At 40.3% G+C, this 21,750-nt stretch overlaps 2 protein-coding genes across 5 annotated transcripts; both read right to left on the bottom strand.

Moving 5' to 3' along the window:
* Window positions 1-130: 130 nt before the first annotated feature.
* LOC122868078 (tumor necrosis factor receptor superfamily member 12A) lies at window positions 131-7,954 on the bottom strand. Its single transcript, XM_044179657.1, has 5 exons — window positions 7,111-7,954; window positions 3,016-3,114; window positions 2,761-2,904; window positions 2,213-2,261; window positions 131-1,772 (listed from the first exon to the last, which is right to left on the bottom strand). Exons 1-4 carry the CDS (start codon window positions 7,190-7,192, stop codon window positions 2,221-2,223), a joined length of 366 nt encoding a protein of 121 aa, XP_044035592.1. The 5' UTR covers window positions 7,193-7,954; the 3' UTR covers window positions 131-1,772; window positions 2,213-2,220.
* Window positions 7,955-8,104: 150 nt separating this feature from the next.
* rnf40 (ring finger protein 40) lies at window positions 8,105-21,744 on the bottom strand. 4 transcript variants are annotated; one of them, XM_044179636.1, is made up of 20 exons: window positions 21,601-21,744; window positions 20,943-21,091; window positions 20,621-20,788; window positions 19,917-20,223; window positions 18,699-18,899; window positions 18,376-18,497; window positions 18,051-18,197; window positions 17,242-17,316; window positions 16,958-17,077; window positions 16,601-16,780; window positions 16,229-16,364; window positions 15,659-15,780; window positions 15,240-15,499; window positions 14,773-14,902; window positions 14,496-14,645; window positions 11,716-11,928; window positions 11,492-11,617; window positions 10,172-10,312; window positions 9,938-10,039; window positions 8,105-9,532 (listed from the first exon to the last, which is right to left on the bottom strand). In XM_044179636.1, exons 2-20 carry the CDS (start codon window positions 21,078-21,080, stop codon window positions 9,356-9,358), a joined length of 3,015 nt encoding a protein of 1,004 aa, XP_044035571.1. In that variant the 5' UTR covers window positions 21,081-21,091; window positions 21,601-21,744; the 3' UTR covers window positions 8,105-9,355. The 4 variants fall into 4 exon arrangements, with proteins under 4 accessions (XP_044035571.1, XP_044035568.1, XP_044035569.1 ...); XM_044179633.1 differs by lacking the exon at window positions 21,601-21,744 and adding an exon at window positions 21,440-21,461; XM_044179634.1 differs by lacking the exon at window positions 21,601-21,744 and adding an exon at window positions 21,440-21,461 and having other exon boundaries at window positions 11,716-11,925.
* Between the last annotated feature and the right edge of the window lie 6 nt (window positions 21,745-21,750).

The raw sequence follows: 21,750 nt of genomic DNA, 5'->3' as shown, positions 1-21,750 counted from the left end.
TTTCTTGTCCATATTCTTCCAAATGATAGTGATTGTAAGTTGTGTATCTTTACATATTGAGATGCTTAAGATAAATGTTACATAGTTAAATTGAGCAGTTTTTGCAGTTTGCACATCAATAAGACTTGCATTATCATTAGAAGTTGTCGGTTTTATTGTGAAAATACATTTGGTACACAAAGCAGTTTATAAGATTGCATTAAGTAAAAGAAGCCAGTGAATGTAAAGTATTTACAATTAGAAATACAAAGCAAGAGAAATAAGCAGAAATTGTTAGTTATTGCTCAGTAACATTGTTGGCTGGCCTGGTGGAAGTTTAACACAAATCTTCACTGGAGTCCCTTTAAAACTGTGCTTGTCACTTGCAGTTGATGCAAAACAACACTGCAAGATACTTTCAAATAAATAATATAAAAATCTAAAAAGAATAGCGGAAGTATCTGTATTTTAAGTGATTTTGCTGCCAGAGGGCAAGCAGTTTACCCACAAGCAGACAGATCGAAAATATGACCTGAAACATTGTCAGTCACATTAAATATCTCAGTAACCACATTCTGCATGATGTTTTGAAGATAAAAAAAAACATCTTGAGTTATAAAAGAAGTGGAAAACAACAACCCTGCCCACTTGCAGGTGGTTCTCGCTGGTTTCAATGGCTACAAAATTACAAACAGACATCTAGACATACATCTTTTTGCCTTGTTGCAAATCTGAAACCTGACTCGAAAGGTCAAGAGTCAGTAAGCATAGTGATTGTGTAGCTCCACCTAAAACACTGTAGGTGTAATTTTCTTAACTACAGTACATTCCTCGCAACATTCCCACATGTTAGCAGTTTAGGATTGTATGTCTAGTGTTTCAAACATCCTGTCCTACAAAAGATGGGACAGTAACGTGTGAATTCTGGAGTTGAAATAGAGAAAAATCCAGCTAACATCTCTTAAAACCTAGTAACATTAAAATAGACAAGACATTATTGTAATGACCTGCAATACAGGGTCTGTGTTGGTCTCAGGAGACCCAGTAACAGTGGATGAGTACAGTTTGCTCCCTTAATCAACAGCTTTTATCACTGTATTAGGGTACTAAAAGAACAGGTACACACAGGTACTGGCAGGGCCAAAGGCTAGAATACATTTCACCTACTGTAAAAGTAGCTACATTCAAATGGCCTTAATGTGCCTAACAGTATGTCTTACTCACATGTGATTTATCTTTAAGAGGCTGTTGTGGTAAATAATCAGCATATAGACCCCGTCTAACCCCACTGAATAGCAGGAGATCAAACTGCAGCCCAGCAGGCAGCAGTAGCTGTGTTACATTCATCGGAGTCCTGCTGGAAAACAGCACAATGCAATACGGAGTTTGGAAAGCATCCATCTCTCTGAAGAAAGGACTGTAGTTTTATCTTACGTCTGAATCAAACATCTGTAAACCAACAAAGGTCTTCGAGATCAAAATCTCATTTAAGTAGAATATAAAAAAGGCACACACAATCTGAAAATGATACCACTAATGTAATGTTGTTACTATTCCTACAGGAGGTGTGAGTTGCTCGTTATAAGTCCTGTGGTCACTGTTGGACCTACACTGAGCGTGAGAACTGAACACGTCACTTCACCCAACGGTCTAATAAATTAAAATGGTCCAATTCTGGTCAAGAGATACCCTGCAGTCAGAGTATACAGTTCATGGTCCAGAGGTTCCTCCAGTCCGGCTCCGAACCAGTTGCTCCTTGGTTCTGTCACATCTGTTTCCAGAGGAAGATGAGGCTGTGGAGGCCACAACAGTGATTCAGTTCTCTTTAAATTGACATTAAGTGGGTGAATTATGGGCAATTCACAACAAACTGCATTCTATGATTAGGATCTGACCAATATGGTTTGAAGCTGCTGATATCTGGTCCAGATATTTAGTGGTTTACATTAAAATCTGACTTGCACACTGTCGATCAGGTAAAATTCATATCCTTTCTTTTTGATCAGCCGATATCTCCTAAACTCAGCAACTCACACCAAAACAATCTAGATGGGTAAATAGAACTACAGGTACAGCTACAGGTGTAATTGCTGGTTTTATATACTATCACCCACAAATTGGTTGAATTAAATCACATCCACTGCTCTTCCATCAGACGTATGTAGCACTGGCTGATCAGATTTTCATTCAAATTCATATATAGGTCTAACCCTTATGTGAAAATTATACTTACTGAAATGTTTAAGCTTGATAAAGTGGCCCTGCAGTTTCTTCAATGGGTTCTGTAAAACATCAAGACAAAAATTAGCATTTTCCCATCCCAGCAAAGTGATCGCGTATCTAAAAAAAGACAAAGTAACCTTTGTCATCAATAACTCATCCCTATTAGCCTTGAATGTCACACAAATAAGGTTTTTACTAAGAGAATGTATTGTAGTTTACAAATGTTGTTGCCACCTCTGATACAATGTTAAAAAAAATTTTAACAGAAACATAAGTAAATAAAGACACTCATAAAATAAGGCATTGAGGAAAACCTTTCTTTTCTGGGATTCCAGGGTAACATTGTTGCATAACAGATCCCTTTAAGTCTAATTTGTCACCTCCTGTTGGTGGAGAAGAAACTAAAACTTGTCACTACAATTTTATTTTGCCAAACAGAAGTGGATAACAGTTTCAGTTTAAATACACATGGAGCACTATTTATGACTGCAGCCATTCTTTGTGTCATAAAAGCTTAACCTACAATTAATCTTAGATTTCAAGTTTAAAGAATCTCACCACGTAGAGGCCGTTTGTGTGACTTGCGTCGATGTACCATGACCCCTATAATCAGCGCAGCGCCGACCAGCACCACAGCCAGCACTGAGAAACTGGTGATGGCTGCCAGTTTCCACACATCAGATGGCTCCTCCACAGATTTACCTGTTGGTTGTACGAAAAGAACTTAAATTGCAGCACTGAAAGAAAGGATACCACTGTGTGACTCAATCATGGCAGAAAGTAATTTACATTTTCAGTGATTCACTGTCTTACATGTGTTGCATGATGGGGTCTTTGGGTACTGCTTGCAAGATGCACACGGCACACAGACATCCAAGTCTGAGTTCCAAAACTCTGAACTGCCACACTGACCTGCACACAGAAAAACACCAGAGATCATCTTTTAGTCATGCCACTTTTACTCCTTCAGTCATTCATTGGGAAACAGTGAGTCAAAGCTGGGTAGTACTTCCAGGGAAAAACATTTTTCATGATTTATGAAATATTTAACACTGTCTAAGCCTATGAAATATTATGATGTAGAGATAATATTTAGAGACTGGTGCAAAAGTTTTAGAAAACAACAAAAATCCCCTAACTCTGGAATAAAATTAATTAAAAATAAAATACACCATAACCAGGTGACTTGCAGGAGAACCTCAGCTGGAATCAGCTAATACAGTAAAAGGTGTGACTTGAACAGAACACGTGAGGAACTCTGTGGCTTTCTTCTTCTCATAAAATTAAACCGGGTAATTCCTTGGGGCCAGACTGCTGATGCAACTTAATTGCATGAGAGAGAATTACTCAGTAATTTCTGGTGTGTGAACAGGCAGGCTGTGTGTGAAGAGCAGGACGTGTTTTCACAGAGAGCTTCCACTGAATTGTTTTTCTTCTGTGAGACTTCCAGAGAATAAAATGAAATGTGTCTGTGAGAAACAAGTGGACGGTGGTTTCACTCGGAGAGAATATGTCTACCTACAGATGAACAATTAAAGCTGTGCACTTCCCAGATGATAAGGGAGGAATTAGCCTGAAGATGTGACACAGTTAACACCGATAGCAAGCCGAATGTAGAGACTGTTTAGTGTTTTAATAGTGTGTGGTTTTCTCTGCAGGTTTAACATCCTGCCTCTAAGAGGCCTCTAAGAGGCAGAATGGTGAATATTGTGACATCAAGCTGAAAAAACACCTCTACAAAAACAATATTACGACACAAAGTCAACCTAATAAGATGACACCAGACAGAGTTTCAGATAATGTAACAAGGAAATAGTCTACAGATATTTGATAGATAAAATGATAACAATCTTTCTTCCCTCTCAGTGTCACATATGTATTTGCATGGACAACCTCTTTTGTGTCTATTATAACAAGGAACCACTCCGAGCCTAAATTGAGTCATCATTTGTGGTAACTTTCATGTTCAAACTGGCTGCTTTATTCATCACTGAAAGCAATACCAAAACTACCAGAGAGACAACTTTGACGTAAACCAAAAGTAATTAAATGAATGTGTGCAGGAAACTGCGGCCGCTTCAATGACAACAATGGCAGGTAATGAATATTGTGACACCAAGCAGAGGAGCTGACAAACCAATTTTTCAAAACAGTGTAACAACACAAAGTCAAGATAAGCTGAGTAGAACTCTACCAGACATGATGGATAAATGCAAAAAGAAAAGAATCTGTAGATATTTGAGAGATAAAATGATTATCATCATTGTTTGTTCAGTGTAAATATTCAGAACTGGTTTCAACACAGTGCTGCACATAAAGCTACACAAGCTATTCATATATGATTGTGTCAAGTTTCAGTGATACTAATTTTACAGAACATTTTTACAGTTTTTACAGCCAAAGGGTCACAACATGAATCTGGAGGGTCGTAAGATGATTAATGGGAGAGGAAAGAAGTTATACTACACAAATTTGCATAATTTTTAATAATAATAATTAATAATTCTAATCTTTGTGAAATTATTCACCTCTTTAAGCCTCAAACCATCTGAGAAGTTTAGAGGGGAAATGTCTTTGGTGGAACTGCTAACAACTCATAGACATCTGAAACTTGACAAGAGCCCCCAACAAGACACTGCTTTTTTGTCCATCCAAAGAAGTATAAGTACCCCTACACTGTACTTAAGAGCAGTACTTGAGTAAATGTATTTACTTTCTACCACTGGGGAATTTAGAATTAGGGCTGCAACTAACAATAGTTTTCATTATCTATCAGCTGATTGTTTTCTCGATTTATCATTCAGCCTATAAAATATCAGAAAATGGTGAAAAATGTCCGCAAACTTGTTTGTTTTGTCCGACAAACAGTCCAAAATCTAAAGATTTTCAATTTACTATCACGTCAGACAAACGAAAGCAGAAAATTCTCACAACTGAGAATTAAAACTAGCTAGTGTTGGCCATGTTTAGAGTACTATTCAGCCTGTTAAGACAGCTGAATGTTTTCTGTGGCTCTGGAGGGACCGTTCTTAAGTCTGAGTAACCCTGATGATGTCATAGTGATGTCAATGGGGTAATCTCGGCTTGAGTTTGAGACTTTTTAAGAGAAGGCCTGCGTTACACACTGGAGGTATGGAGTTTGAAAGAAGTCGGCATTCAGGACAGGCAAAAAGGGTCTAACGAAAGATGCATTATGGGAAACGTAGGATCCTGTGTTTTCAGAGCTTGACCTTTGACTAAAAGTCAGAATATCTCAAGCTCTGCTGGTTTGATTTTGACTATTCTTTTTTAAATTCTGTCTCTTGTGAGTACCCCTTTCACTGTTTCAACTCTTACAAATGAGGAGATGATTCAGGAGGTGATTCACCAATTCAGACTGAACCTTTCTTGGGAAATATTTTAAATTCACTTGGTTATCACTCACAACCAAAACACATCCAGAAAGAACTGAACCTTAGACCCAGAATAAAATCAGTTTTTCAAGAGAGATCCAGAGCCTACATCACACATGTATAGGAGTGTTTACTGGGTCTTAAGATGGTCACACAGGACACACAATACTTGTGGACCAGTCAGTATAGGTCATTATTAAACCAGCTGCAGTCAAAAGGCACCTGCTCAAAAAGTCATGTTTGAGGCATTTTGGCCTCTTAATCTGCAGTTATGACCCCCAGAGACTCTCTGTCCTCCACAGCCAGCCCGCCTACAGAGCTGGGCTGACTCATTTTATATCCATGGTCACAGCAAAAATGTGTCACATTTCTTGTGAGCATTTCTCTGGATGACTTCAGCCCTACATCATCCAGCTGGACTCATGCTCGAAGGGTTCAAAAGGTCACCGAAAGGAACTGAACCTTGACTGCTGGTTGACCACTGTCCAAACTCAAAACCACATCTGATGAGTGTTTCTCAAATCAGACAACAACCTGAAACTGCTGATTAAACTGATAACAATATTTCAAACATGTTTCTAAGGTTGAGTTTAACGGTTAAGGAAGAAATAATTCTGTTGGGGGTGTTTCAGTGGGACCTTTATTCCAAGGGCTTACTACACCTTTTACCTTTTACCACACCATTAAATTTTAATAGTAAGAAGCAGCAGGGATCAGCCTTTGACTACCACATTAGTTTTTCAGTTCAGTTAGTTCTTATGGTTCAGAATCTAAAATCTGGAAAGTTTGGAGCTATTGTTTGTGTTCCTGGAGACTTTGGCAAATGTCAGCACCTTGCCTGACAAAGGGTGTTTTTGGGTGTGGGGGTGCTGTGTTTTGTCATAAGATGGAAGGGGATGGGTGGACCAACAGCTGATGTCCAGATGTAGAGATGGTTTCACAAGGACAGAATCTAGATAAAGCATGTTTTGAGTTTAGTGTGTTAAAATGCATTTGGTGCCTGAGGAAATGGTCCTAACCCATGTAATTATTCAAGATTTTATGTTCTCAGTGCAATCCGAGTCTGGTGTTTTCCACTGGGATTAAAACCAAACTTCAGACGGCTGTGGAAACAAAGTCAAAAGCTCTTTTTTTGTTTTTGCAAGACAGTAAGAATGTGTCTTTGTGTGAAATGGACACAGGCAGTGCACGCTTTCCATGTGGCCTGTCCTTCTCACCCAGGGGCACGGATGGATGGGGTGAAATAAGGCGATCGGAATGCGGAACCGGTGAGAAATGCAGCTGGTAAAGGAAGCGGCTTTGTAAGCAGACCCACTATCTGACTCCATTATAGGGAGACCAGACCACCAGACTCTAATCCATGTTCACAGAATCAAGGACACCCAACAACTGCTCATAAATCATAATTAAGACATGAAAAGGAAAAGCAATGTAGTCACATTACTAAGTCAATTTCTCATTTGACAAAAAAAAAACACCCCGAATTGCTGTTTGAATAAAAACGTATTTTACTTACTTTTCTGTGCGTTCACACCATAGAAATTGATCACAGCCGCTATAATAAGTCCGCACAGCGCGCAGAGAGCGTTTGAAGCCATGATGTCTGCGGGTAAAATGCTGCTCGCTGTCGGCTACACAATTCCCGAAAGTTCATCTGATTAACAATCCGTGCTGGGTTTCAGCATGGAAAAGCGAGCATCAGAGTGAGTCACCCGGAGGAGTCTGCGCCTTGTTTTAATAGCGCACACACCCACGCTAACAGTTCAACTCCTATGAGTCATTTCCTATGTACTGTACTGCTCGGATTCTCTGTGCGCACTCACCGACTCACAGGAAACTCCTCTACCATAGTATGTGGTTTAATTTGCTTCAGTTCAAGTGAAAGTTTCAATTATACCACCTCAGGTGTGAGGGTTTCAGACAGTTTCATGTATTTCATATTTTATAGCCACACCCTGCAGCTTTTTATCCACATTTTACCAGAGAGTCTGTGTAGTCTGGACTTAATAGTGTTCTCATTGTTATTACCACGCCTGTCGACGTCATTCCCTCCTCTCTGCCAAACAACACAACTCTCTGGCATGAGAGTGGGTCCCATTACACAGAAAAAGAAGAACAGCAACTGAGGCAAAAACAGATGACATTTACTAGAAAAAAAACTATCTGCTTTTAAAAGCCTTTGGGAAAGTCTGCTCAAAGTTAAAGTGAGATAAGCTTTTTTCTTTGCCCACTTGAATGCCCTCTGCAGATACAAAATAACAGTGATGTTCTTGCTTTTGGAACTGACATTTGAATGGTGAGTGTCCCTGACACAGGGTGGTGTTATTAATGTCTGGGGTTGGGTGTAGCCTGCTGCTGCAGCACAAATATGCAATAACAAAGCCAGTGGACGCATGCCTGGAGTGCTATCATGTTGGCCCCTGTCACAGCATTGTCTCATATATTAATGAAGACCGTTACTACGACAACATGAGCACTGTATGGCATACAAATGATCGCTTAGCACAAAGTGAAAACTACTCATTTATTTATGACAGATTATGCACATTCATATGAGTAAACAACCACTTCCCATGTATTATTACCAATCAAATAATTCTTATTTATGCCAACAGTCTTACTTAACTGTTCCCAAATGCCTGATAAACTTTTTTTTTCTTCAAATATTCACTCTTTTTCTCTGCAGCCTGCAACTTTTTGTGTGTGCTACATGGTGTGAACTGCCTTTCCCACAAGAGCTAACGTCAAACAGACGCTAACCAACCTCGCAGTAAATAGTTCACATCATCAGAACAGAGGAAAAGGGGTTTCATTGGCTCAATTAGGTTAGAAGCATGTTGTTAAACAGATGTTTTTGTACTCGACTGTCACGGCTAACCTTTAGGAAAGTGCTCTAAGAGGACCTGGATCAGCACAGCCCACTAAAGACACCCATATGAGCTGACTTTCCACTGCAGTGATTTCATCAGTAATGAGGCACTATAAGCTGCAGATGTTGTGTCAAACTCTCCAATAGGAACCATGGCAACAGGATGAACACACACAGAGGACCTTGCCCAAGGTGATCCAAACAGTCCTGTATGTGCTGACTCGGTGCCAAACTAGCTGATGTCTCTCAGGCATTGTTATTACTATAGCCTAAACCAAGGAAGTTGGACGATTCTGGCTGTTGTACTTTATATATTAGAAACATATTTAGTTTTACACATGCAATCCTCAAGTCTGCAAAGGATGGCTTCTTTTAATTTTCAAAGTTTAAATTTCAGCTTCACTGATTTTACAGGATTTCCAAAACCAGCAGGACAAAACGATTCAAAGAAACACTTCAGGACGATCAACCATGTACCACTGCAGTTCCAAGTTTTTCAAAACGTTAAAAAAACAAAAAGAAACATTTAAAGTTGGGCCAGGTTTGTTGAAAGAGAGGATGTTTAACATGGCAAGAACTGCAAGGACAGGAAAACAGTGCAGAGCAGCTCAACATGTAAGAATATCACTGTGTGCACAAACAACTCTGTTTATTAACTACAGCACAACACTCTCAGTGAGATGTGTCACTATCTGTTTGGTCACCAAATTAATCACCAACTGGCAATGATGCGGTAAAACAAGTCTTTCCAAAGAGAGATGAAAACGGGGAAACACTCATCTGATATCCCCAAAATGTCTGCCTCTTTGAATACATCTCCAGTTCCTTTGTCTTTTCTCTCCTTTGGTTCTGTCTACTGTTTTCTCTTTTCACTCCTCCATCTCTCTGTGAATTAGGTGATGTAGATGCGGTGAAAGTCGTTGGCTCCAAAGGCGCAGTTGCACTTGGGGCACTTCCTCTGCCGGGTGTCGTAACGCATCTTCAGACATTCGTAGCAGAATACGTGGAAACACTTGGTGAGCACCGTCTCCTTGTCTCGTGTGTTGCAGCAGGGGCAGCGCAGCTTGGCCTGGAGACAGATGAATACATTGTATATGGGCCAAATACTGACTTGCCAACACTGTTGCTACCTCTATCCATTGTATGCTACCACAGCTAACGCTTGAAGGTGTATCAAGTAAGATTCTTGATATCCCCAAAGCACAAAATGACTGTAAAGGTTTGAGCTCACTTTCTGGCCCATACCCGTGAATGAAAAACTGCCATTGCCAGCCAATCAAGCCAATTGCAAAGGTGTAGTATTTAGTATTACGGCACATTACTTTTTCACGAGACTGTATAGTTCTGTCAGCTAAAGCCTACTGCAGATTGTGCCAGAAAGCTGTTGGTGTTTTTATAACTCCCTCGCCACCAACAGCGGTTGATTAAAGTCATTAATTTCTCGGCACCAAGAACAATGTTCTCCCTTCCTCACCTTGTATTGGTTGATCTCCTCCTGCAGAATCTCATCAGCATCAGAGTACACCTCCACCTTCTTCTGCTTCTCCAGCTTCCGTCTCAGCCTTGACAGATCCTCCTAGAAGGCATAAGGACAGGGGTTGTTTAATACAGATTCCTGATGCGATCTTCCAACCAGAACTTCAGGAGTAATTCGTGTGAGTTTGGAAAGAGTTCTGAGTGATATCCCAAATACTGAAATACAACATACCTGTGCTCGTTTCAGGTTGCTGCTCTCCCTCTCCCGGGCGGTGCGGTTCTCAGCCACAGAGACCTGGATCTCCTTGAGCTTGGCCTGCGTGTGCTCCAGCTGCACCTTCAGGTCCTCTGCCAGCTGGGCAGCCTCCACCGCCTGCAGCAGGGAAGGAACCGGACACACTCAATAAAAAAACCCTAATGATGAGATTCCTGAGCTGTAATGTGGTGGTGGTGGTACAGTAAGCTCGGATAAAACTTGACATTCTGAGTTTATTCTTTGTGCTTTAACTTTAGAAGATTCAGTCGTAAACTAACTTAAACACGTTGGTTTTACATGTTTTATCCTACTTTTACTATTTTCCATCTCTGACGGCATTTTCCACAGCATGCTATAAGTTTTTAAGATCCTCTTCATAGCTTCCAGGCACCCACTGGTTTCAGTTAAAGGGACAGTTCATCCCAGGAGAACAATCGGTAGAAAAAAAAATGTTCCTACATGAAATTTCTCACAACAAGGTCTGTGGACTATCTTGAGTAACCAGGTCATGATTTTTGGAAAGAGACATTGCTGTTGTTTTTCAAGTGTATTGTTTTGGCACTTTGAGCACCACAAACCGAGTGCCATATAGTCCCATTCTATTCAAAAAATGCATACATCTCTACACCCGATATCTCCAAAACTCGGGAACTCACACCAAAACAATCTAGATAGATAAATAGCACTACAGGTTAGAGGAAAAATATGTATTTTTGATTTTGGGGTGAACTGTCCCTTTATAGTAAGCAGCCCTTTTTTGTGTGTTTTCTGTTATGATTTAATTTTATTGTTATGGTTGTTCCTACTTGTGAAAATAAGAGCAAACATAAAAACAAGAAAAAAAGATTTCAAGCAATATAGTTACGTGACAGAGAAGATGACCTCATTAACAGTGCCCCAGTACACTCGTCCACACAATTGCAGTCTAAACGGATACTTGAGCAATGTTAGCAATTACCAGAAATACATCACACAAGTAGGCACTTTACTACTTGCATAAATTGCAAGTGTGGGAATCGAGACAGACAGTGGGTTTAATTTGCTAACAATGTAGCTCATTAATGCAATGTTTTGTGTAAGAAAACACACAAATCTCAGATGTTAGAATTGTTAACAAGCACCTGAACACACCAAAATGATGATGTGTACGACTTTTGGCACATACTATTATCCAGATCCTATAATGCTGCTCAGTGTTAATATTTAGAAACATCTGGCAGCTATTAAATCATCCAGTAATTAGCAAATCTTAAATGCAAGAGCCAACAATAGGATTGATGGCATGTCTCCTCTCACCTTCCTCTTGTTGAGTTCTAGTGCTTGTGTCCGGACAGACAGCTCTTTTTCCAGAGCGGCAAGTGTGCTCTGGAGGACGCCCTCTTTTTCTTCAAGCTTCTGCACAACCAGCAGCTGGGCATCCACCTGGAGCGTGACAGCAACAGTAACAGTTAATACTTCAGTGCCCTGACACAACGACAACCATCAATGCTGCATTTCCAGGTTAAGAAGTTACACGCCACCTGGGTTTTGAATGTGAGGACTTGGTCGGCCAACTCCTCCTTCTCCTCTTTCAGCAGCTTGTAGATCTGGTTAGATTTGATTCGCTCACTCATCAGCTTGAAATTGGCATCATCCTTCTCCCGTAACTGCTGCAACAGCCGGCTGTTCTGCTCCTGCATGTCCTCGAAGGCCTGGCCGGTTACATCCATCTCGCTCAGCAGGGCTTCCTCCTCCTCGAGAGACACAGGTGTCAGGGATCAAAAAAATGACATTGCTTCTGGACTCCAGTTTAAAAACAGCAGAGGCCTAACTTCATCGCAGTGTGCAATGCAGTTTGAGAAGTTTTAGTTCCAAGTCATTTTCCCCCAATAATACTATGCTTCTTTCTAGATAATGTTCTGTAGTCACAACTTAAATAACTAACACTACAGATTTTAAAAAGGAAATGGCAGCATCTACTCATCTAACTCCTTCCTTACCAACTCTACATAAATGATACAAAAAAAAAAAACATATCATCACTACACACAAAGAAAATATGATCTTTTGGCTCTCCGATGTACTAGTATTTTTTTTTACATAAAAAGACAAGCATCTTATCAGCCTGAATCAATAATACAGTTCAGTCTCATTGGTATCTTTTGGTATGAATATGCGCAAAATTGTTAAATTTGATTGTGCTGTCGTCATATTATCTGATGTGATTAATTACATTACACCTTCATTGGCCCATTTATGACTATGCAACTCGAGGTGCAATCACACCTGGTTTGTTTTCTGTGCTACAAACGTAGCTATAAATTTTACTTTGCTGCGTTTGCTTCATTTTGGTTCACACTGCCCACTTACAAGCCAACTAGGGCCTATAAACAAAAGTCATATGAACTCTCGAGTAGCTTGTTTATTGGATAGTTTTGGCGATCTGTCCCGAATAAATAAAGCAGAATAAATCAGTATCAGTCCAGACTGTGTATTGCCTTCTGTTCTGCTAGACCTCCAAAGCATGAGGAGCTGTAGGCTTTTAGATCTCAACACCTGTCTCTTTTATGCTCATAAAATTGTATGGAACAGTTTAAACAACTTAAAAACACAGTCATAACCCTTTTACATTTTGGTGTAATTTCATGTATTTTAGTGAATTATAGTCTCAGTGCTAATGAAAAGAGACCTGCATTTTTTAGGTGGTCTTAGTGCAGTTATTTGGTTCACTGGCACAATGGAAACCCAAACTAAAAGAGCAAATGCTCAAAAAGATAATATGATTCATATTAAATGATAAGCCTCTAAGACTGATCATATTCAATGTAGCACTAAGGTGACTAACAGCTGAGTATTATCGTGACAGTATTACATTACCTAATGTGGATGTATCCACTATATATGAAGTTTCAGAATTACAATGACATTACTTAACCTACATTTGACCCCAGTCAGATAATGGTTTTTATATTTTCCATCTCTTGACAGTCTGCTGCCTTATTTCCTTTCTGACTTACTAATTAAATTCCAGAGGAGCGTCTCAACATTTACAAGACAGCAAAGCAAGTGAGCTCAGATCTGACAGTGTTTTACATACTTAGAATTTATCAGGGTGGCTCACTCAAAAAGATGTGCCACACCCAAAAAGATTATTTTTTGTCAAATTTGCATTTATATTTTTTTCTGCTTTATTTTGATAGTGATAACTGGACAGAGACAGGAAAGGCAGGGGAGAGAGAGAGAGGGGGGACTCAGCCTTGATACATGGTACGCGCTCTACCAGGTGAGCTACCTGGGTGCTGCCTCCTTCTCTCTTGTGGAAGGTTCAGACAGCAGAGTAAATTCATTTGTGGCGGATAACAAAATGTTAACGCTGCTTTTCAGAGTGACTAAAAAACATAAAAAGTACTCATTCCACGTGTATAGTTTTTATCTTAGCAAGACTAAAAAGATATTGACGCTATTTCAAGCACAAAACAAGTGTTTTGAATTGTCAGCCCACTTCCTGCAAGCTGTAACAATTTTAATAGAGAATTCAATAAATAAATAACGGCAGAGCTTTAAAAAACTATGTTGTCAGAAAATGAAGATAACCCATAAACAAACACGAACACTGTTAAAACTAGAATGTGATTATGGTTGATTTATGTATTAAAAAGGTTACGAAAATAAGTCAGGCAGAGTTCCTTCAGGGTTAGTTGTTTTCTTTTTCACAATTTTTAACAACACTGCTGCCAAGTAATTGAAAAGAAAAGCAATAATAAATTGTGTTAAGTTAACCAGCTAATCAGAATTAAATTCTAGGTGACAGCGTTAGCTTTCAATTCCTCATTTGTAGTCTAAGATTAGGAGAACATCTTTCATAGGCAAATGTGATACTGCACTAGTTTCATTCTAAACACAGCTGGCTTGTTTATATTCATATCTGGTGCAGTCCCTAAGGTTGAAGTCTGAAATGTATTCCAAATAGGGCTGATGATTCATGTCTCATTTCTTGCTGGTCTGAAATTCTACGTTTAGAAGGTGGAAGAGGTTAAAATTTCATCATCCTTTTGTACTTATCAATTTGCTGCTATGACCAATTGTAAAAATGATCCATATGTGTATAGGCTGCATTTAAAAACCTTTGGGTAAAAGCTGCTGAAAAATAATTGTTTCATAGTTACACACTGCTGGAAAATAAAGAAAAATTATGGGGAGGCTGTTGAGTCTTTCCCCCCTGTTAAAGCACAAGTGTACTAGGCAGAAGTAAACATAAAAGTGGTACACATGCGCAGCCTCCCGCCTGAGATATGTTTGAGAGAACAAAACACACAAATACCTGCTTAGTGGCAGCAAGTTTCTTCTGCAGATGCTCAATGGTCTCTTCTGCCACTCGGATCTTCCTGAGGGCATCTTCATCAGCCAGCTTCTTGCTTTCCTTCCTCTCCCTCTCCTCCAGCTCTCGCACTCGCATCCTCAACTCATCCACCTGGGCAGTTTGAGATAAGGATTAACTCACATTTCTCTTTAAATTTTTTGCTATTAGCAGCCAACAAAGAGCTTTTTGTTACATGCAAAAAAGAAATGTGCGAAAGTAGGATGGAAGGACAACACACCAAAGAACAAACCTCAGCTTTTGATTTGCGTTCAGCTGCCATGAGCTGCACTTTGTCCCTCTGCTCCTTTGGAGCAGACTTATACATGTCCAACAAGAGCTTCATCTCTTTCTGGGACTCCTGGGCTTTCCTGGTGGGTCAAAGAAGACAAAGCGATTACATTAACATTAGCAATCCCATCAGTGCATTTAGTAAGGTGCTTCTAAGCGTGCAGACATTGGCTTAAAGACATTGTTGCTAGTAAAACAGCAAACACAAAAATACAATTATTGATAAGGCTTCTGTGTAGTTGGTAATGTATCACTGCACATGACTGTCTACTTTGTTTTATGGCAATGGAGATTTTGGCCTCCAAAATATGAAATTTTGAATCATGTGAGGAACAATATTTTACAGCAAATGCGTGATTATGGCCAAACATGTTGTTAATATAAATAATAGTGGACTTGAAGAGAAGGGGGATGTACTTGAGTTCTACTCTGAGCATCTTCAGTGTGTCCGAGTCCTTCCTCTTCAGCTCGTCGCTGCGCTGCCTCTCTCTCTCACGTTCCCTCTCTCGTTCTCGCTCAGCCTCCCTCTCCCTCTCTCGGGCCCGCTGTCTCTCCAGTTCCTTCCTCCTCTCCTCCTCCTCCTCCTGGTCCTCATCCTCTTCTTTCTTCACATCGATGCTGTCACTCGTTGTTTCCTCTAGAATCAGAACACCAGAGTCGCCACTCTGACAACGCAACTGTTGATAAAGCAAAAACAATTTTTAAGAATGACTATATTTTACTGATACCGATAAATAAAGTGACATTGGTTAGAGGAAATGTATGACTACTGTTTCGGTTTTGCGTAGAAGAGCCCTCTGAATGTCACTGAATAAAACACAACATTTGTCATGTACCTTATTGATCTCCATCTGTGTTTCCCGTAACTTCCTCTTATAGCGCTGCACATCACCTTTCAACTGCAGGTTGTGGTTCTGAAGGCTGCTGATTAAGTGTCGCATCTCCCTGTTGATTGGTCCTGAGAGAACAGAGACGAGGATGAGAGTCAAAAATACTCAGAACACAGTCAGCGTGTGGTTTGGTTTTGAGTCATTTAACATTAACTGGTACTGTAAATGATGAGCTCAACTGCATGGTGCACAGGAGTGACATCGTGATACAAATGATATACCATGCATTGTTCCTGCAATGACAATATATGTGCTAACAGATGTTAAAAACATCTTGATGATCAGTGTGTTGCTTAATATTCACTTCAAGTATCATCTTAAAATTACAGCAATTTACAATAATGAGTTTGCACTGATCTAATAACTGAATATTGCAGTGAATCCATCTCTAAATACAGGTATAGATTTACAAAGATTTACAAATATGGTATATAATAATGCACAACACTAAGACATGATTTCCCTTCCCTCTTCAAAGACTTCTTGATAGATGCTAGGGTGTGTTTCAAAAGGTACCTGCTTGCTCGTTGGCCGCCAAGTTCTGCTCAAACTCGATGCGCAGCATCTCATACTCTTTGCGCACCTGGGCCAGGGTATCCTCCAGCTGGATGACCTCAGTCCGCAGCTTCTTCTGAAGGGACAGCTCATCACTCTGAAGAGTTGAAAACAATAACCATTGGCCATATTGACAAATAGTGGTAATAATACACATGTCCAAGTTTAAGTTGCTAGGACAAAAAACAGTAAAGACAAATAGTTGGGAATGTCAACACTGGGCTACAGTCAAGATACAGTTAAGAAAAATATCAGGGGTCTTACATTTCAGGGATCTCTGATGAATGACACTTATTTTTTCTTATGAGATCAACTTTGATCTATGAAATTTACCTCCATGTGCTCAATCTGTCGGAGATGGGCGTTCTTGGCAGTGAGCAGGAGGGCCCGTGCCTCATCCAGCTGGGTTTTCACACCAAGAGACTCATTGTACAGCAGGGAGAATTGGGACTGCAGACATTTGTATTCTAGAGTCTCCTTCACAACCTCTTCTGGAATATTCCGCAAGTCCATCTGGTTAGGAGATGACAGTGAAGTGTGAGCATGGGAAGTCTGTTACCACAAAACACTGGCCCAAACTATAATCAGTCACAGATTTAAAAAATGACTTGTCTCAAGAATATGAGGGTCTTGATAACCAGGTGTAGTGTTACCAGTGCTACTAATAATAACCAGAAATTATATCTTTACCTTGAGCTTCTCACTCTCCCTCACAGCCTCCTGGAGCTCCACCTGCAATTTCTCCAACTCTGCCATACGGCTATTAGCCAACTCCTGATTGTGCTCCAACTCTGCATTGAGACTCTCAAACTAAGATTAAAAACAAAGACAACGTGTTACATACATAGGAGAAATGTGCATGGTATAAAAACACCGTTTTGCCAGAACAAACTGGCATCTGAGATATGAAGTCAGTTACATGCAAAGAAATAGACATACAAAATTAATTGGAATTATTTTCTATGAATGCTCACCTTCTGAATGTTCAGTGTAATCTGGCCTCCAGGTAGTCCGCCTGAGCTGCCGGTGCTGCTGTATCCAGACTTTAGCTGCAGACAGCAAACACAGAACATAGGTAAACTAGAATTACCGCGCTGTATGCCTCCGCCAACCAGCCAAGTGCAGTTTACATCCATGTCTGTCCAGTCTCTCATAATACATGTAGTGAATATTTGGAAGGAATTGAATAAAAAGGTATATTTTGGTTAAATGGAAGTTATTACTATAATGATAATGCATGTATTATTCCAGTGAATATACATTGTTGAACTGATTAATGAAGTCATCATCATAGATGTAGTGGCTAAAAAGGTACACATGTACTTTATTACTAACTAAAGATGGATTCTTATAGAGTATAGCTACACAAAATGTGGTGCTTTTGTTTTCTCCTGCCATTTTTAGATGTGAAGCCTCTTTATGAGCTGTAGGTGAAACTCACTCACAGGATCACGATTAGATGGGCGTGTGCCAATACATTGTTTGCACTCACATGTGCCTACACACCTGCACACATCTTATGACTCAGACAATGCTTATTTTCTTCATCTTCAGATAGCTGATGGAAATAGCATCACTACACCAATGCACACATCGACAGAGGGATGTGCATCAATAAAAGAAACTGGCTTGACACGCATTGATGCTTAGAACCTTATCACTGTCAACTCATGTATACAACAGAAACAACAGCATGGACAGATAAAAAGCACACACGCAGACACACACGAAGAAAAAGGCATAGACACACAAGTCGCACACAGACAATTTCATACAAACGCACCTGCTCCATGGCCTCTGCCAGGTGTTTGTTGAGCTTTTGTTCTCTATTGCGGAGTTTTTCAATGTCCCACTGCAGGTCCTCCACCGTTGTCTCCATCTCAGACACCTTGGTCTCAGAGCTGGTCACCTTGTCCACTAACTCATTGTACTGCAATAAGGGCAAAGACATGACAACAGCTGTGGCATCAGTGACAAGTATACACCAAAAGCAATGGCTTCATACACAAGTAGATGTTTTTACAACTATTTCTGACACTGACACACACACACACACAAATATTCACCATACACACTGACACCCATAAACAGTGCCAAGGACATTGTACCTCCATGGACATCTTGTGGTGTCGGCCTTGCAGGAGAGTGGCCATGTCTCTCAGTCGACTGTTCTCCTCCAGCAGAGTGTGGTTCACATTGATAATGTCAGACTGGCTATCGTCCTCACATGCTGACAATGAAGATCAAGATGTGCCAAATTAGAGTGGAGCTGACGAGTGTCAAAAATTTATCTACACCAACAACTTGATAATGATATATGAAACCCAATTAGTAGCAGGTAATTAGTTTTAAAGTAGGATATGTGTGAATGTGCTGCAGATGTTCCTCTTTCTTGTTTGTATGTCAGTAACAAGCATGTCTCCACAGTTACCTGCAGCCTGGACCTGCTTGCACATGTTGTCAATGCGGCTATGCAGCCTGTCAAAGACGCAGACCAAGCAGGCGATGGCTTCCTTGCTGAACTGCATGCGGTCCTGGAGGTGCAGGGTTAGTTCCTCCTCGCTGCTGTGCTCCAGCGTGGCTAGGAAACCCTTGGCATTCTCACTTAGGGGAGGAGGGGGCGGTGATGCATCTGAACATAGTAGGAGGTGGTAACAGGTGGTTATGTACGAGGTTGATTAAAATCAGCAGAGCAGGTAATTATATCATCAATGTATTAAATCTCACACTTTAGCTAGAAAATGGAAACTGTGTGTGCCCTCATTAAAAGATATGTTTGAGTTGTTACAGCCATTGACTGACAGTTAAGACTTCCAGAGATTCAGCATTTTGCAAGTTCTCATGACAATTAAGACATGCAGCAATGGACGAGGCAAATACAGATAGCGAGGTGAGCATTGCTATACAACAGCCTGAAATTCTACAAGCTTTTTGCCACAAAACATAAAAGGTTAGGCTAACAGTTACCTTCTTCACACCCCCAACATTTGTTTGCTTGTCTTTAAAGATACTTTCAGATTCAGAATATTGTTCCTTCCCTCTCTTTTCCTTCATTTTCACAGCAGGTGTTTCACTTGTGAGACACCTGCTGAGACACTAGTGAATATACATCTAATCACCTTAATCAAACTGACTATCAAACGTTTTATTGGTATTTTGCAGCACATAAATGCTCTTTCATTTACATATACTCTCATGTATAAGCAATAAAATGATCAATTTAAAGCAAAGAATGCTTTTGCAAAAGTTGCAAAGTTGCACAAAGCAACAAGTGTAAACAACATTAACAACATAATAGAAAGATCGACATCCGGAAGTCATTCCAGATGGGAGCCAAAACGTCTTGATTCTGAAAACAGTGTCCAGATGACTACGACTGAAACCTTTTCTACGATAGAACACTCCTGGACGAATGAGGGACTACACCGTCATAATAGAAAGATGGAGTTTTAAGTTGAATACAGGAGGGGAACTGATATTGCAACCTTATGTGGCGTGATACCCGTGTAAACACTTCACACACACAAATTCTATTAATATAAAACAAAGTCAGATTACAGATTATATAGTCAGATTATAGCAGTCCATAAATGCAGTCAATGATGGAGACTTTCCAGAGATCATCTTGGTCAGAAAAAACCCGGCTTACCTGTTGTTGAGTCCTGTGGTGGCTCTTTGGGTGTCAACAACTCTTCTGACGCAGTGGGAGGAGAGGGCTGCTGCTGTTCCTCCTGACGCTCTTCCTGCTGCTCCTCCTGCTGTTCTGCCTGCTCCCCCTCATTCTGGGCCTCTGGGAGTGGAGGTGGAGGCACGGCAGAAGTTGGTGAGGCCTGATTGACACCATCTTCTTCCATTGGTGTGGGGTCAGGGAGAGGGGCTGAGGGTGGGGCAGGGGTAGATGTCACCGGAGCTTCTGGCTCAATACGTCTGCGGAGAACGTGCACATTCTCTTCCAACTGCATATTAGAAGCAAAAGGATTGAAATGAGTGTTAATCCTCTGGAAAAAGCATTGCCATGGGTGTATTTTTTGTACAACAAAAATCAGATAGTGCTATTCCAAAAACTGAGTCCTACAATTTGTAAGATATTTTGACAACCATTATATTGGTACATCCACCGACTGAGCACAGCACAAAACACCAATTGGCAATCAAATGCATATTACTGCAGATTATCAGGTTAAGGCAGACATTAGGATAACAAGTGTTGCATCTGTTGTTGAACATCTGGTGGCTTTGACAGAATGAAAACTCCCCTAATCTTGTGTTTAAATGGACATTTCTGAAATCAGGTTTCAGCTCAAAATGGGACATATTTAGGTTAAATCAATGTAATCAAATGTGCAGAAGTACCTGCGACCAGTAGCGGTTGACAATCAGCAGGGTGGTGTCATCTGTGGCTTGTCTCTTCTCCAGTTTCTCAATTTTCTCTCGTAACTCATCCTCCATCGTCTGTCTCTGCTCCAAGCGCTCACACAGCTTCTTATTCTTAAACTGGAGGACCTTCATGTCCATTTCCTCCTGCATAGATCAAATACAGACACCAAGGTGGTGAATATCATTCAGATTCTGAATGTTGTTTGACAAAAAATACTTGAGATGAGGTACAATATATACGTCATATTGGTGGAAGTAAAGGAATACAAATGGTGAGAGTAAACACCAAATGACTGACCGTAGAGGAGACTCCAGCTATACGTATGGGCTCAATGAGAGTGGTGGTGGTTTTCTCCTCTTTTTTGCTTTTCTTCTCAGGTGGGCCAGGGGGGCTGTCCCCTCCTGAGGGACGTTTTCCTCCCCCAGCACCTGACATCGTTCCTTTCGCTGCAAGGGATCAAACATGACATGACATATCTGCGTTGGTACAACTTTAAAAAACAACGGGTTAGTTTACACATGGAACTCATTCATTTGATGTCAGCTAGCAACGGCATTAGCTTTAACGTTACATTACAAGCGCAGGGCCACTGATTCTAACTGGCTCAGAATACTGCTCTTCAGGTGTTCATATGAAAATGTGTGTTCATGAACGGTTGTGCTAACTGTTATTGTATAAGACACTGCCTGAGTAGCTACCGGCAAATTTTAATTTGGCATTTCTGCTAAGATTAACGAACATTAGCAAGTTTGCTAACGCTAGCTATGCTAATGCTAATGTTAATTCTCCGAGACCTCTTTTAGCTAAACGGAGCTCTTTGTCCAGCGTATTTAATGACTGGTGGTCGGTATTTCTATTCACTGACATTCACTACACGCGTAAGATATTCTATAAAGTAACTATACATGCACATAACTATATAAACCGTTTTCTGAGAATTATTAACATTACAAACCTTCACAAGGAGCGACTGAAAATGTAACTCAGGGCATCCACAGAATCTACAGGAAATTACGATAATGTACTTCCGCAGAGTAAATTCATCCCAATTCATTCATCAAAAAGTCAAGAAATTATAAAAACAAACATCAGATTAACTACATTT

Source organism: Siniperca chuatsi, linkage group LG20 (genome assembly GCF_020085105.1).
Source record: "Siniperca chuatsi isolate FFG_IHB_CAS linkage group LG20, ASM2008510v1, whole genome shotgun sequence".
Lineage (NCBI taxonomy): Eukaryota > Metazoa > Chordata > Actinopteri > Centrarchiformes > Sinipercidae > Siniperca > Siniperca chuatsi.
The sequence above is the reverse complement of the archived record's forward strand: the minus strand, read 5'-3'. Positions and strand labels throughout refer to the sequence as shown.